The sequence below is a fragment of the Tinamus guttatus genome, unplaced genomic scaffold, assembly GCF_059628265.1.
Source record: "Tinamus guttatus ecotype Peru unplaced genomic scaffold, ASM5962826v1 Tinamus_guttatus_pri_ptg000227l, whole genome shotgun sequence".
Taxonomy (NCBI): Eukaryota; Metazoa; Chordata; class Aves; order Tinamiformes; family Tinamidae; genus Tinamus; species Tinamus guttatus.
The window spans coordinates 3,766,251-3,782,487 of NW_028288761.1; the positions used below are offsets into that span (position 1 = coordinate 3,766,251).

The following is a 16,237-nucleotide window of genomic DNA, read 5'->3' on the forward strand; positions in this document are numbered from 1 at the left end:
GTGAGGCGCGTGCCGGGCGCCCGCTCGGCCCCCCGCCCAGCCGCAGCCCGCGGGCGCTCGTGCCGAGCAGGGAGCTCCTCCGCGCCGCGGCCGCCTCAACGGGAGCCGGGACGGCCCCGCGTCGGGGGCAGCCGCAGACTGGAGGAGGAAAAAGCACTGGATCTCCTCCCATAAAGCGGCCGGGAGAAGCTGCTGCTTGCACGGATCTGAATGCCTCCGTGAGGCTTAACTGGCCTTTTCTTGTGTCTTATCTGAGTTAGATGACCTTGTTGTTATTTATTCATTTATGATTTTGTTATATGTTTACATGATATGGAGAGTTAAATTTATTTTGAACAGATTTTAAATGGAATATATCTGTTCATATAAAAGGTTCCAAAATTAACTTTCTAAACACACCTGTAAATATTCATTTGATTAAAATATTCATTTGACCAAAGCAACTACCACTGTCTTCCCAGGAGAGCACTGCCGAAGAGCATCTCATTCCTTCTCTGAAGGTTTATTTCTTAGGTCGGTCGAGTGCTCACACAGGTAAGTTAATTCTGTCCAGTACACCACACTGTTCAATTTGACTCAGAAAGTTAAAATAGGCAGGTTATATAATGATGTTTATCTTTACATCAGCAAGTCAACTATGAAGCTCTTAAGCTGATGTTATATAACACAGTCCTGATTATAGAAAGTGTGGAGGAAAATGATCTAGGTTGATGCGTGTCATATTAGCAGTAATTATTAAAAAGCTAAACTAATACTGTTTCATATGCTTTCGGTTTTGATATTCTACAGCCTTTCTCAAGGCATGTGCAGTCAGGAACTGAGCTTAACTTGTCAATAGAAATTCCAGTTGCACTAGTCATTAGGTAAATATAAACACGTGAATATTTTTTTTAAGGAACGAGAAATTATATATTCCACATTCCTTTTTATTCTCTAGTTCTTGAGGTTGCTGGAATAATAAAGATCACTCTTTTGAAGGATTGTGAACTGAATAGATATATTTTAATACAAAGGCAAAAGGAAGATCAGATTAACTTATGCTCTTGCAATTCAATTCCTATTTGACAAACGTTCAGATAACCTCAGAACACACAAACTGCACAGCTACACCAAAAACAAACAAAATTCTCTTTTAGAGTTCCTGTAAACGGGAATATGTTCATCTACTGGTCACATGCAGCTGGAAGAATAAAGGAGTCACTGGATTCTTGTATTCTGGTTTAGTTCCAACTAATCTGAGAGAAGTTTCAGTTATGAGGACAAACAAGGGCTCACAAACCCCATAAATTCTCAATGAAGTTCACAAATTAAAAACATAGAACTTGTGTTACTGGGGAACTCTCTATAGAAGAAAGATTCAAGTCAAGGAATCAGAGATGTGTGAGATGATCCCCTGTGAGTTCTATCTAGTAGGATTATTAAATTCATAATGTAGCTTACTTACTTAACACTTTGATTTTTAACAACCGGAATAGTTTAGGTCACTGAAGGGCACTGAGAACACAGTGTATTGACTTTCAAGCAGCACCTCCTTTTCTCGCAAGGACAAAGACCATGGAAAGGAACGAGCTGGTATTCTATATGATAGGTATAGGACTCACGGGGCTGTGAGACACGGTAATCACCCACTATAATGCAGAGAGTAGCTGTAGCCTCAGGAGAATTGCCTATACCTGGTAGCTTTAGCAAGAAAAAGACACGCTACCGGGCTGTGCTTTCACTTAAGCAGAACTTTTCCATAAGAAGTTGTCTGCATCTGTGTTTAATCCCCACAATTAGCACTGATTAAAAAAAAGACTCTGCCAGTGCCCAGCTCCTGGAGGGTGAGGCTGTGGCACAGAACCCGATCGTAGCAGACATCAGAGAATCCAGATGAGGCGAGGTGGGAGGAACAAGCTAGCTTCCATCAGGCTGCGTTCCTTATTAGCCGGGGGAAATCAGGCTTCATTAATTTCACTGCTTCCCCGCTTAACTGTGAAACACTGCACTGAGCTGCGTGGGGACCGAAGTGAAGGCTGCCCGCAGCTGTCAAGAGATCCCGTTATGGGGAGCAATTCCCAGTTCTGTATGAAAAAAAGTGGAATCATCCTTGCTGTGTGCTTACATGGTGACTGTAGGCTCTAGGCATTAGCAGATGACAAATGTAAGCCACACAAAGCATCAGTTTCCTTGTTCTCGAGTATTTTCACTAGTACCCCCACTGTCATTGCTATTCCGCGGGCAGCAGTTGTTTTGCTGCAGTTGTTTTAGCGGTAAGTCAAGTTATATACCCACGTGCAACTTGAAGTGAATAATTGTACCATTATTTGCTGAGTTAAGTCTAATGCCCATCCTCCTTAAGTGGATATTGTTGGGGCTTGTGCTACTATTGTGTTTTCTGGGTCATTTTGATCATAGCAAACTTTTGCAGAGTGGTGACGTCCCTTGTCCTTGTTGCCTAGCTTCCAGGTGGCCATCACAGCACTGATTGCTAGCGAGTGTGTGGATCTAGCTGATGTTTCTTGAAGTCGCCTACTTTAAGCTTGCCCTGTCCAGTTACCACTTGCTCTGCCAGTGGCATATCAGATTTACTTATATTCCCAACCAGAGCGGTCTCCATGACCATCAAGATATTCCAGGAAACCTGCAGTGAGGTCCCCCGCTCTGTGTCATGTTGCCTTGCCTAAGGTGTAAGAAGCTGGGAAGCACAGCGAGCTGCCCGCTGTGTGGGTGACACTTCTAGAGCACAAAGGGATGTTTCCAAAGCTGCTTCTGGCAGGGAGTTTGCCTGAAGAGCTGCTGCACAGGCAGCTGCACATCCCCGGCTGGGGTCACTGCCCTGATCGCTTCCTGAGCAGGCAGCTCCCAACAAGCTCGGACAGTTTCTCCGTATGAGAGAACATTGTTTAATTATGGGTTTGTGAGCAGGCCCCACAGCCTGCTTCTTGCTCGCGCATGGATGGGGTGGGATCAGGTTAGGGACGTTTCTGCACATCTGGACAACACTCCTGTGCTGTGGCTGCCTCCCGGCTGCCCAAGCTGTGTGCTTTGCACAGCGTATGCCCCTGAGTGGAATCTCCTTGAAGGAGCAGGGCAAGACGTGCCCTGCAGCTGCCCTCCTGCCCTTGCCAAACGTTCAGTCGTAGGCAGAGGGTTTCAATGGTCTGCCGGCCCCCCGGCCGCTGCTGAGGGCAAGAAGGCTGTGTTGGAGCTGGGCTGCTGCTGGCTCCGCTCTGCGGCCGTCCTCATCCCCAGGGCCATGCTGGACCTGAGCCAGGATACGCTGAGCTCAGCGTAATGCTCACTTGAAAGCTGACCACATCAGTCGCAAATTAAGTATAAGCTTTTCAGTACGCTGCCTACAATTGCTTAATGTAAACGATATTGCTTAAACCATACATGATGCTCTGATTTCTGCCTAGTTTTCTCCCCTTTACAAAGCAACTATTTCCTGAAAGCTGCAGCCTGAAAAATAGCATGTGTGAGGGAGTGTAGTTTTATAATACAGACTCTTACTGCAGTGTGCAAACATAAATGTAGTTGTTTGTTCATGGGATATTTTCTATATGCATTGGTTTCTCAGAAACACTTTATATTCTGAAGTTTAGTACTGTGCAATCTGGTTCCACCACTTTCAGTCAACAATAGTCCAAGAACTGAAACAGAAATGCTGGGAACCAAGAGTGCTCTCTGAGGTGCAATAGGGTTCACCTAATTGCTTCCTGGCTTGCTGATCCGTCATCCTGACCCTCTCTTTGATGTTTTCTTTTTTTTTTTTCTTTCTTTTTCTTTTTTTTTTTTTAACTTTGCTTTGCTTTCCCTGGAGCATTACTAATGAGTGATAAGTAGTGTCTCAGAGTGTCACCATTTCGCCATTCCCAGCACAATGACCATATATATTGGGATTATCTTTTATTTAAAAAAAAACAACCAAAATCACTTAGAAACATCAAATCCTATTTATAAAAAAAATAGTTTGTTATGGGGATTCCTTTGATTGCATTTTCTTTCTGTAATAATAGAATTTTTTGTCACTCAGCAAACCACTCTTAACTGCTGCAGATGTCTCCTTTCTGCTAACTAAATATAGGCTGCTCTTCCTCTCCCTCTGTATACATTACCCTGACATCAAGAGAACTACAGCCCCTTTAAAGTACATTTATTGCTGCTGTAAACAGTGAAAACTGATGAGGCCAAACGATGGAAGCGCCTGCCAGTACTCCCTCTTGGCACATCTTCCCTTAGAGGTATGCAGGAACTGATACCGCTTAGTGTCAAAACTCTCCAAGAATAAAGATACGACAAGAGTAAAATGGGAGATGTGTGTCAGTATATGTTAAATGTGTTGTCTTCAGTAAGGTATGTGAATGATTTCATAGCGTGTAGCTGTAGGGGGAGGGAAATCCCGAGTGCAAATTTAACTCCAAAACATGGTAAGGTTGGAGACAGAGAGGCCTTTTCCAGATCCGAGTTACAGTTCCTGCAGCGCAAGTTTCCCCTATTTTAACATTAGGACCAGCAGCCAAACCTGGCTCTGACTTTCAGACCGTTCGCTTCAAACTGGCACGAGTTTTCCAGAAGCCGCTTTCTAACTCCCTGGTTTGAGCTCTCGTGTGTTTCCAGCTGTGCCTGAATCAAAGGAAGTGTAAACTGAGCTGGCTTGAAAGTGCATCAGCAGGAATGGCTTTGAACTTTAACTTTTAACTTTTTTAACACTTTTTAACTCTTTTTTGCTTTTCAAGCCTCTCTTATAACCCCCATATGCGTGCCTGTGTGTGAGGTTTTGTAGTTTTTCAGATGAAATATGCTGGCGGAGCTTCCAGCTGCCTGAGGAAGCAGCCGCCCCACGAGAGGCGTTTCAGGGCGCTCCCGTTCCGCGGAGTGCGGACAGTGCCACGGAGTGCGGGGAAACGGCGCAACAGGTAGGACCGAACCGGGCCGGGGCAGGCGGGAGCCGCCACAGCCGCGCGGCCGTTACCCGCCTCCCCCCGCCGCTAACGGCCGGCGGGCGGGCAGGGGGCGCGCGGAGGGGGGCGTGGCCTTGCGCCGGGAGGCGTGGCCTCGCGGCGGGGCGGGGCCGGGCGGGGCGGGGCGGTGACCCCAGCGCCGGCCCCTTTAAGGGGGGGCGCGCGCTCACCTTGCCTCCTCCCCCCCCCGCTAGGTACCGGCCCCGAGCCGAGGCGCGCGCTGATTGGGCGGTCGCCGGGCCCGGTCACGTGGTGGGGGGGGGCGCGCTCCCCACAGCCGCCAGGCCGCCATTTTGCCTGGAAAGTTTGGAATTTGCGAGCGGCGCGAGCGGGAGGCGGCGGCAGCGGCTGCGAGCCCAGCCCGGCTCAGCGCGCCCAGCCCGGCCCCCGCTGCCCGAGCCCCGCAGGGCCGCTCGCCGGGCGGGAGGGCGGGCAGGGAGGCAGCGGGGCCGGCGCCGCCCGGCCGGCAGGGGGAGGCGCCCCCGGCGGGGCGGCCGGGGCCGCGCCATGCCCGTCAGGAAGCAAGGTGAGGCGGGCGGCGAAGCGGGCGGGCGGCGGTGCCGGTGTCGCGCCGTGACCGCGTGTCCGCTCTGTGCCCGCAGACACGCAGCGCGCCCTGCGCCTCCTCGAGGAGTATCGCGCCCGGCTGCGCCGCGCCGAGGATCGCCCTCTGCGGAGCTCCATCGAGCGAGTCATCGGCATCTTCCAGAGCAACCTCTTCCAGGCGCTCATAGGTAACGGCTGCTCGCGGCGGGAGCCCGCGCACGTGCCGCTGCGAGCGCGGCGCTTTAAATAAGCTGCCCCGCGCCCCCGGCCGCCGCAAGCGGCTTAGAGCCGCGCGATCCGCGCGGGCGGCCCCTCTGGGACGGGCTGCCCAGCGCCGGCTGCAGCGCTTGCGTATCCCAACGCCTTGGCGCAGTGCTCTGTCCCGCCAGCCTGTGTGTAACAGGTGAATGAATGAATGAACCGGTGTGGTCTTGCTCTGAGGTAGAAACTGTGCAGATATTCCCGCTCTGAAAACATTGCAAAGTTGATACATGTGGAGTTAAAGCGAATTGAGAGGAAAACTCGGCTCTTTCAGGGGAGGCTGCAGTTCTCTCTTTTGCTACTGCTTTAATATGCAGCAGCAGGAGGAAAGCATTGCTTGTTCTTAGCTACAGTGGTGCTGTGAGCGTGTAAGACTCACGTAAGTACTGCTGAACTGCTTGTACACACCTTTGGATTTCTTGCACGTGTCTGCTTGGGAAAAAAGGTTGAACGTGTACAGAACTTACTGAATCCTGACTTGCTTTTGAAACTTCTGCGGGGGAGTGGCAAGATGCACTTTCTCATTGATTAGGTGTTATCTTTATGTCAGCTAAAAATAAATATTTTCCTCTTTAAACTGGCAAAACTTGTCAAGTTCTGTATCCTTGTCTTTTAAAGAAGTCATACCCAGATTACTTCATTGATTAGATACAAGTATTCTCACTACCGTAAGTTTACTTTTGTTACTTGTCATTTAGCCAAACATGCAGTAAGGTGTTTATAAGATGAGTATGCATATTACTTCATAGTGCTGCAACTTCCTTGAATCTAAATTGTGTTGGTAACGTGGGAACAGGCAAAACATAAATATGCATTCCGTGCTTGGTGTGTTTGGGTTTTTGGAGGAGCATTTCTTTCTTCTCATGTAGTTTTTCAGAGGGTAGTCATCTTGTGTTTTTATCAGATAAGTTCTTGATAGTTCTTGAAAGCTAGCTGTGAAAAGAGGTCAGTTCCAAACATCTTGTACTTCAGAAGCCTTTTGCATTTGTCTTCAGTAGTCAGTCAATGGTAGCTAGCTCTGTGGTGAAAAACTAGGCTAGCCTTTGTGAGATGTGTTTAATGAGGGTTTCACTGGTGGATTGACATGCTGAAGGCCTGCATCAGAAACATAAAGTACATCAGTTAGGTTCTTTACTTTCTTCCTGGAAGTGTTATTGTTGGTTGCCATCCCTCTTCTTTTCTTGAAGATCCATGAAGTACCTTGTGTTTCCTCCCCTGCCCTGAGAGAGGTTCTTGTCAGTTACAGGGCATCAGCTGTGGATGTTGTAAATTGCAACACACACCACCTTCTAATATCCACAAATGGATCTTTGTTGTCTCATCAGCTCTGCACTTAGTACTGGTAAATTTTGCTTCTTCATATTTTCTGGCTTTTTTCTGCAAAAACAGAAAGCAGGAGTGGTGGTTTTGGCTGGATGGGCTGTGTAACCTTTCCTCTTCTTACAAGAAGTTGCATGGTGCGACCATTTGACCCCTCTTTTATTGAGTATGGCTGATCTGTGCATACACAGTAGGTTTATGCCTCTTGGATGTGCTGTATTAACTTTGCATTTACAGATTGAATGATTGTTTATTGTGGAGCGTTTCCAAACTGTTGCAAACTGTTGCTCTGAATAATAGTAGCAGAGAAGAGTTGCTTCCAAGAAGTTTGTGCTCTCAACTTCAGTCTCTCACCTTTTACCCTCTCCTTTCCATAAAAATACATAACAAGTGTCTCTAGTAGTGACAGAGTGGTCGCTTGTGGTTGTTGTTTTTCCTGGAAACATCTTTTCGTGGTGTGCCTGCTGCACGGTGGGGCAAGGAGTGAGGGTGGAGCATGGAGTTTCCCTGAACAAGATGATATCTGGAGGATGGTGCAGTTTACTGTGAATCTTCAGCCTGCTCTTGTCTGCTACCTTTTTATGGGCAACTGTGAGCAGGCTGGATAAAGCTTTTGGTTATACTGCAGTTTAGAAATCTCTGGAATAAAGATATATATATATATATATATATATATATATATATATATATATATATCATTACTTCAGTGTTGGTTCTTAAGTAGAAGTTTTTTGAGGAGTAGAAATATGCCTGTAAACTAAACATCCAAGTCTGATTTGACAGCAAGTTGCAAGCTCAGCTATGAAGTTACTTCTCATGTAGTTACTTTGAGAAAGCAGGCTCTTTCTTGTTTCTGCATTAAAAGAAATAGTAAAAGCAAAGCATCCTCATTGTTTCTTCCCTCTCTCCCCGCTTTTCTGCTAAGTTGCTGCAGTATATCCAAGAGTTGCCTGTCAGTGACAGGTGACAATGCTCGGGAAGGCAGGGACATGTGCTTTTTGGTAGCCCAGTGTAATATTGTCTGGTATTTTAATTAAATGATTACCAGTGGCCTTTGATTAAAATGGTGTGTGAAGTAGTATTAGCTTCAAGTCCTGATGTACCATCTCAGAATTATAGTATCTTTTCTAAATTATGTTTTCATGGTTGTAATTAAAATAGCTTTTTATTGCTATTCTGATAATTGATGAGATGGGTCAGCTTACTAAGTGACACAACTAAAACACTTGCATCTGGAGAGGTGAGATAGGATGTAGTTTTGGTTTGGTAAAAATTTTGATATTTATCTTAAAACACTGAGGTAATGCTCCTGCATGCAGTTAAGTCTTACTTATAGCTTAGACACTTGTTTGTCTTGAGAAGATACAGGTTCTTTAAAGGTACAGACATATCCTGTATTTCTACTTTAAAAAAAAGGAAAGTTTGAGGGGAAATGCTTGTGTACATAAGTCTAATACTTTTATGGAAAAAGTATGTGAAGTTGATTTCTTTTTGTAAACCAATTTTTCTTTTAATTAAAGCCTGTCTGTGTTTAATGGAATTCCTGGTGCGGTTGAGCAAGTGAAAGGAGTCTCTTAAAATTAAAAATAGCACTGGTTTATAAAAATGAGGCAGTTTACCATTTTCTAAAATATTCCCTTCCTTATAGTCACTAACTCACATTTGCACAGGTGTCACAAAAAGGGAATTTTAAAATGGTCTCTGCAAACCCTGGCAGTGGAGTTGGCTGTGCTGCCGTTCTTGCCTTCTGTTTCCTTGTCCACCTTAAGTGTTTTTTATTCTGTGGGAGTGTTTTTGTTTTAACCATGTTTTTATGTCTGTGAATATGTGAACATTTTTTTGCTTAAAATGGCAAATCTGAGAAAAAAAAATCACCCTCCCCCACATCAATCTAATTTATTTTACTTGGAGTTAATTTGCACGAAGACCTGCATCATGGATGTTGCTTGTGACCTGATTATTCTTAACATTAATATGGAAAATGGAAATGCGGAAAGTTTTGAGGGAAAAAAATGTGGTTTCAGTAATTCTCGCTGAACCAAAAAAACCCCAAATCAAACAGGAACCTCTCCCCACACTGTAATAATAAATTTTTTTAACCTTAATTTGGATTAATGTGTTAATTGGATAGAGTATACTAGCAAGACAGTGTTAATAATTCTTGTATTTTAGAGAAAGACAAGTGTTGTCTTGAATATCTGTGATGTTTGCTTCAAGTTAAATGCTTAATTTGGATTTATCTGTAGCTTGCCTGAAGGTGACTATTACAGGAACATAGTGCTCCCTCCTTCCCTGCTGTCCCCAGCTCTCTGGCTGTCTTGGCTCTGTCCGCACTGGCTTTTTTCAACTGCATTAGGGAGATGACTCTAGATTTTGATCTGAAGAGGACTGGACTGGGTCAGCACGGCGAAGAAGTTAGTGCTTCGTGGAGCGATCTGACCATGTAACTGTCAGGTAGCATGAGGCCCTAGATCTCTAGTATGCTCCATGTGCCATCCCTGTAGTTATCCTCACTCTCTTATTTCCATACTTGCTAATTGAGAGGGAGCTATTTTCTGTACTTGCCAGCTGAATTGAAATGGAATGTGATTAAAGCAGAAGTTTTTCTGTGCAACTGAAACCAAAAGTACTTGCCCTGAGAAAACTTCAGTATCAGCTTTTATTTCAGGGGTGTAGTTGGTTAATACAGCACATGGCACGGTGTCATAGTTAACTTTTCAAATCAACACAGGCCATCAGGCCATATAAAGGACTTCAGTCATGGGTTTGTGTTATTGTGCAAGACTGCTCTGTAGTTAACTTGAGAAAGGCTACTTGGGACTGCCTTCCACTTTCAGACTTAAGTTGAAGAATTTTTATATTACAAATCCAGAAATTTTCAAAAGTACCTCAAGAATCTGGTTAAATCATCTATGAATTTAACTCTTGTTTTTTATGACTTTCCCCCTCCCTGTCTGTCTACAACTTTAATAACAGAATATCTTTGCTCTTATTTGGAGCTGAAACATATATGGATGTTCAAGTTCTTACAGCTTCGAGTTATCCCTTTGCTTCCAGCCAAGCTTCCTAAGGAGATGGTACAACAATACTTAGTACCGCTTCCTTCCCGAGGCTTTTGCTGGAGTTGGTTTCAGCCTGAATTGACATAAGGTTGTGGCCTCAAAGGCCACAAAGAACTATTTTCTGTTTTGTTTTTTTAAATCTACCTGGAGGGAAGAGACCCTCATGGTATTTCGTGTTAATTACTCTGTTGCTGTTAATATGCTTCTGGCACATTGCTTATTGCTGAAGAATGTCCCACTTTAGAAAGAACTTGACATCCCCCTCATGAAGGGGCTAATGATGAGCAAAACAATCTCATTGCTCCTCCTCTTTACAGAGCTGCTTGTCATTTTATATCCATGTCTGTAATGTAACTTGAAACTTGATGGTGTAGAGAGTCTTGGGGCTGCTATGTACAGTATACCCCTGCTGCTGTTGTGTTCTGCGTTTGATGTTTTGTTTTGTGTGCTTTATATGTATGTGTGTATGGTAGTACAATGTATTGAATTTTTTGGGTTATGTGCTGTTTAGTAGCCTAAAATAGCACATGGGGTTGAGTAGCTGCTGATTTGCAGATAAACAGTATCATGGCAGAAGATTATCCTTGTTGTGGTTGTGCTGTTTGTGTACTCAGCAGTGAATAGCTGCACTGTAGAATTTATCAATTACAGTATTATCCTCTTTACACTGCTACTATTAAAAGGGGCTTCCGCAAGAAAACACTGTCAACAAATCTGCTGTTCATCTGGAAGCTGAAGAGGAACTGAAATTTGGAATAACTGTTCTAGTTTTCAGGTTCCGGGAAAGTTTCCCTCTTGTGTTGTAGCAGCTTTCTGCCCCCCCCCCCCCCCCCTTTTTTTTTTTTCCCTCTCCTTTACATTGTTTCCTTGTTTTCTCACCTGTCTCTTAGTTGCTCTGGCTATTTTCTCTTATGCTGCTCTGTACTGGGCTTTGCTCCCAGTTTCTTCAACATCTGAATCAAAGACTTTGCTTTGGTCTCTGGGTGCAGTGTAGAAGAGGAGGGAAAGCACAAGAAAGGAGTTAATGTTCTTATACCTGTCTCCATGGGGATCCCAGCAGCACGGGCAGAGCAGTTGTGTGGAACATCTCGCTCGGCTCTGCGGCTGGAATGCCCGGGCCTAGTTATGCCGGGGTACATCCTGAGCACCTGGCTGCTTGTTTTTTGAGGGATGGAGCTTGTTTTGATGCAGGTGGAAGCTTCAAAGAAGCTAGGATCTAGCATCTGACTGGTTATTTCTTTGCACAGATGGTTTCCTGTATTATAACTAGGCCAAATTTGGAAGAATGTTAAGAGATTGCAGAAGGGGTAGGGCTGACACTATAATACCCTCATTAACTTTATGTTCCTCCTCCAAATTAGAGGAGGCTCTAGAGCTCTCTGTTAAAGTGTGTATAGGAACTTTGTCATGTGCAAATATCTTCCCAGCAGTCCCCAAAAAGCTGAGTTATTTTGGCTGGAAATTAGAAAGATCAGCCAAAAACAGAGATGCCAAGAGGAAAAACTGTAAAAACCCTGCAGATTTAAGTTCCATTTCAGAGACTAGTCTAAGAATTTGGCCCTAGGAAATATAAATGTTACCACAGATGAAGATGCTAGTATTTGGTGGCAACTACTTTTGTGTTGTCAACGGTATCAATTTTCTGTTGGTATAAGAAACTGATGCTTGTGCTGTTTACTTAAAGCAGTGCCCTGGATCTGTGTGAAACCTTAGCTTGAAAGCTAAAGGGAACTTATCCCCTAAGCAGTTTGATTTCAGATGCATTCCTTTGGAGAGAATCCTCTGCAGTCCAGTAATGGAACTAGCTGGGGGACATCCTACAAACAAAAGTGACTAATAGCACCTTATTTATACCTCTGAAATTTCTTACTGCCAATGTCAGGAGTAAATGTATACCTTTAAGAAGAGAAAGCATTTTAATACATTGGCTACAAATGATTTGCAACCAGGTTTGAAATATTTGGAGAGCGCAAACAATTCTGAGTCCTTTTTTAGGTGGGTTTTTCTTTTCTTTCCTTTTTTCATGCTGGGGCTTATCAGTAAGTATGTATGAGGTGATATTAAATGGGAAAATATTTGGGTTTTGGCAGCAGGTGATCATTATGCCAATTTTAGGCTCTCTGATGACAACTTCAAGTCTTGTAAGTTTTTCCTATCTTAGCTCTGAAAATGGAAGAGAAAACCCTATGGGATTCCAAAGGAAAATTGAAAAGAGACCTTGTGTAGGTACCTTGGAAGGAGCAATTTTGCAGAGGAAAATGTGAATGAACAGCTTGGAAAGAACAAGTGGACAGGCTGGCAAGGAGTGCAACGTGGCTCATTCTGAAAAGCAGCCAAAAGAAAAAGAACAAACAATTAGACCTAAGGTTAGATGAGAGCAATTTCAGCTGAGTGCAAACCAGAGAGCATCTATGTAAGAACTGCGAGATAGCATCTACTAGAGCTTAGGAGCTTAAATGGCAAAGGAGGAGAATAGTGAAGGAAATATTGCAGAATGGAGACTTAAAGGGTAGGGAAGCACTGAAACAAGTGGAAGGGCTGAGGAGGAGAAAGTGGATGCTGTGGTTTGTGGCAAAAGATGCCGTAGAACAGAATAGGTTGGGAAGGAGGTTACATTACAGTTTGTATTTTTAAGACTCTATGATTGTGCACAGTAGTAATTTCATTTTTTAAAAAAGCAAAAAAGCTGAATGGAGCTTTACAGAGGTTGTGATGAGTCTGGCTTTCACATTTCATCGCATGAATACAGACATTTATTTTCTCCAGAAGTGGGGGAGGGTGGGGGGCAGGAAGGAGAGATGAATACACAAAGAGAATATTTAACTATCTCTGGGCATTGGTTCGGGAAAGGAATATGGAGCTTTATGTTAATCACAAAGTATACTTTTTTAATATAAGTAAACCAAGGACTTAATTTGTAATGGAGTGGCACACTTTTCAGGACAATCTATGAATGGTCAGATTAACAGACCTGTATGTTTATGAAATGCCTATATTTGGGAAGATGCACATTTGCATCTCTTCTGTATGGATGAGTGAATGTTGATATGAGGCAGACCAGTGATAAATGGCAAAGAAATTCATGTGGATGGATTCATGAAGTGAAACACTAAGCTGAATAAGTAAACTTTTTGAAAGAATTCATAAGTTTTTTTTTTTTTTTTTTTTTAATAATTTGTGTGTCTTGGGAAGCCTATTGCATGGGCAGAGGTCTTCCAAACAAGACTGATGCTGAAATGCTTTCCCTTTAGCTTGCATATAAGCCTGGAAGTTGGTGCAAATATATCTGGTAGTTTTCTCGCTTCCATTAGTTTTGGCTGAATTTGGTTTGTTTTCTAGTTGAACATCTGCTGGAAAGAAGTGCTTCATCCATGTCAGTGCAGACTTAGCTGTTTAGCTGGATCTCAAAAAGGCTTGAAAGCCTCTTCTCATATTCATATGCTGATTCTGTGAGACTTGAGCAGATTAAGGAGCTTGTTGTGGAAATGCCCATTTAGAAATGTAAGAGCGTGATATCCAAGTACCTTAATCTCATAAGAGGTCTGAGCCATAAAGCCAGGCCGCAGGGTGTTGCTATCTGTTATCTGAAAATTGGTGGCCCGGGTCTTCACAGGCTGAGCAAACCTAAAGGGGAAAAACAAGAAACAAATGTAGGAGAAGCTTGTCAGTTTTTAGTGGGAGAGAGGGAGCTTGAGTAACTTTCCACTGATTCATGCTGGGATTTCTGCTGGTCAACATGGTTGTGAATGAGTTGTAAAGGTGCAAGGAGCACTAAGGGCATGATTTGCTGGTGACATTGAATTACTTGGATTAGTAAAGTTAAGGTGGATGGCAAAAAACTACTGGCAGACTTAGGAAATTGCCTGGGCAGCAAAATATCCAGGGAAATGAAGTGCAGATGGATGTGATGTGAGATGCAGCAGGGAAAAAAAATGCCTGCTTTCTTAATAAAAGACTCTGAGCCAGCTTACTGATCTGGAACAGATACTGACCTCATGAGAAGGTCTGATGACAAGAAGTAGGGTGTGGCTGCCATACAAAGAATATCTATGGAAGTTTGGACCCTCTAGCCTGTAGAAAAGGTAATGGGGAAAAAATATAAGGTCTATAAAATAATGAATGGCAAGCAGAAAAATAAGCATTGGCTGTATTTGCACAGGCTTTAGATTAAAAACTAGGGGACTTCAAATGAAGCTCTCAGGGGGTAGGTTAAAGCAAACAAAAGCAGTTTCATGCCCACTGAATTGTGGGACTGTTTTCTACAGGATGCTGTGAATGCTAGATTTGGAGAGGAGATCTGAACAAGCTCATGGAAGAGGAATCACCTGGTTACTAAATAGACACACCTCTCTGCGGCTCAGACAATTTAGAGAAGCAAATGATAGGAACCTAAGAGGACATTTGAGGAGGTATTACCACTCGCTTGTTGCATTTGTGTGCTTTTTCTCTAGATGTCTCTTTTGATCGTAGTTAGTGTGGTAGACTAGATTGGATACAGCCACCCTTGTATTCTCGTGTTTTATACCGAAATCAGCATGGGTTTTTCCTTGGAAGGCGGGAGATGAGGAAAGGAAGCTCTTCTGAGCAGTCCTTCTTGTTCAGGAAGGCCTTTGGGGAGTGGAAAAAAAAACCCCCACAAATAACAAAAGAAGTTAGGAATGAATTGCAGCCTACAGTGCATAAGGACGCCTCTGTTTTAGTATTAAATGCATTTCATTTTGAAATACTTTTTTGGTTGAAGAGAGCTGAGAGTAGGTGATGAATGCTTATTGCTTAACAAGATTACCTCTGTTCTCGAAGATTTGCTAGTGCATCAATAACCTGAGGAGAATTTTTCATGTGGGTCAGCTGCGGAAGCGATCCTGTGCACAGTTTTTTATCATCACTGCTGCTTCCCTCTTTAGCCACTATTTTTTACCATTAGGAGGAATTAGTTGCATTTGATGTATAAACTAAATAGCCAGAAAGGATTATCATAAAAATCCCCAAAAGATCTTTCTGGATTAGTGGACTCTTTACTAGAATGCAAAGTATGAATTGAGAGCTTATCAGAAATGAGCAAACTGGAGGACAAAAAAACAAACAAACTTCGCAGAGTACCTATTCTTTGTGTGCAAAGATGTTAAATGCATTAAGAGTGAAAAATCTCAAATGTAGATGTAGTCAGTGTTGCAGGTATGAATGTTACGCTTAGTGTGTGTTGTGGTAGGAGTGTAGAACTGTGTATGAGTGTACAGCACACAAGGCATCAGTCGCCTGTTGTACATACAGTGTCCATCCAGGATGGTCTGTTGCAGTAAATGTGTTTGTGTTGAACTTGCCTGGAATTTCATGGGATTTCTTTAAGCAAAGTCTCTAACCCTAGTTAGAGCACTTTGTTGCATTCCAGCTATCAAACGGGTTGCTTGAATTCCCAACAATTTGTCATGCTCGAAGTCTTGATGCAATTAAAAGGAAACATGCCTCATATGCAAAGCCAAGAATTTGTTCCTGGTCCAATTAAAGTCTTAACAGCCTAACGAGGATCTTGTATTGGTATCGCTGCAACAAATAACATTTCATATTCTATACGATTGGTATGTACTAGCTTTCTGTTACCCACCCTATTCTCTGGTGTTTGGCGCTGCCTTTCTGATTTATAAATACATATCCTCAACTTTGGGGTTGACTGGGAAGGGCAATGGGAGACTGACTGGTCCTGGAAGCCCTTCCCTGGGAAATTGATGCTATGGACGGTTGCTTCTTCCTCAGTGGTGTGTCTTCGTGAGGTTGATTGTTTCTGTTAGCCGACAAGCTCTGTTCTTTGTTTTTCCCTCATTAGTTTGTAATTCTGTGTTGCATTTAGCTTGTTATAATTATGCTAGGTTTTTATGTACACCCAGTGCATTTTACATATGCTGGATGCTTGCTCTTTGTTCTCTTTATCCTGTTCCTGCTCAGTTCTCAAGACTACTCTCCTTTGGCCAGTAATTAGTGATCAGCAAGTTGTTTATAGCCCTGGGGCCTGGCTGTCACCCTGTGCATGTGTTTTCAAGGCCTCTGCTGTCATCTTATGCTTGTGCTGCTCTAGGCTGCTTTTTATCCTGGTGTCATAGGCAATTC

General features: G+C 43.7%; 1 protein-coding gene across 12 annotated transcripts in view; it reads left to right on the forward strand.

Annotated features, from left to right (window-relative positions):
- The first annotated feature begins 5,429 nt into the window (after positions 1–5,429).
- Positions 5,430–16,237, forward strand: part of DLG1 (discs large MAGUK scaffold protein 1) — a 123,289-nt gene continuing 112,481 nt past the window's right edge. For all 12 annotated transcript variants that reach the window (XM_088525570.1, XM_088525554.1, XM_088525556.1 and 9 more), the window contains exons 1-2: positions 5,430–5,472; positions 5,549–5,680. In XM_088525570.1, the coding sequence (XP_088381696.1) occupies positions 5,454–5,472; positions 5,549–5,680 (151 nt within the window). In that variant the 5' untranslated portion in view covers positions 5,430–5,453. The remainder of the gene's footprint in view (positions 5,473–5,548; positions 5,681–16,237) is intronic.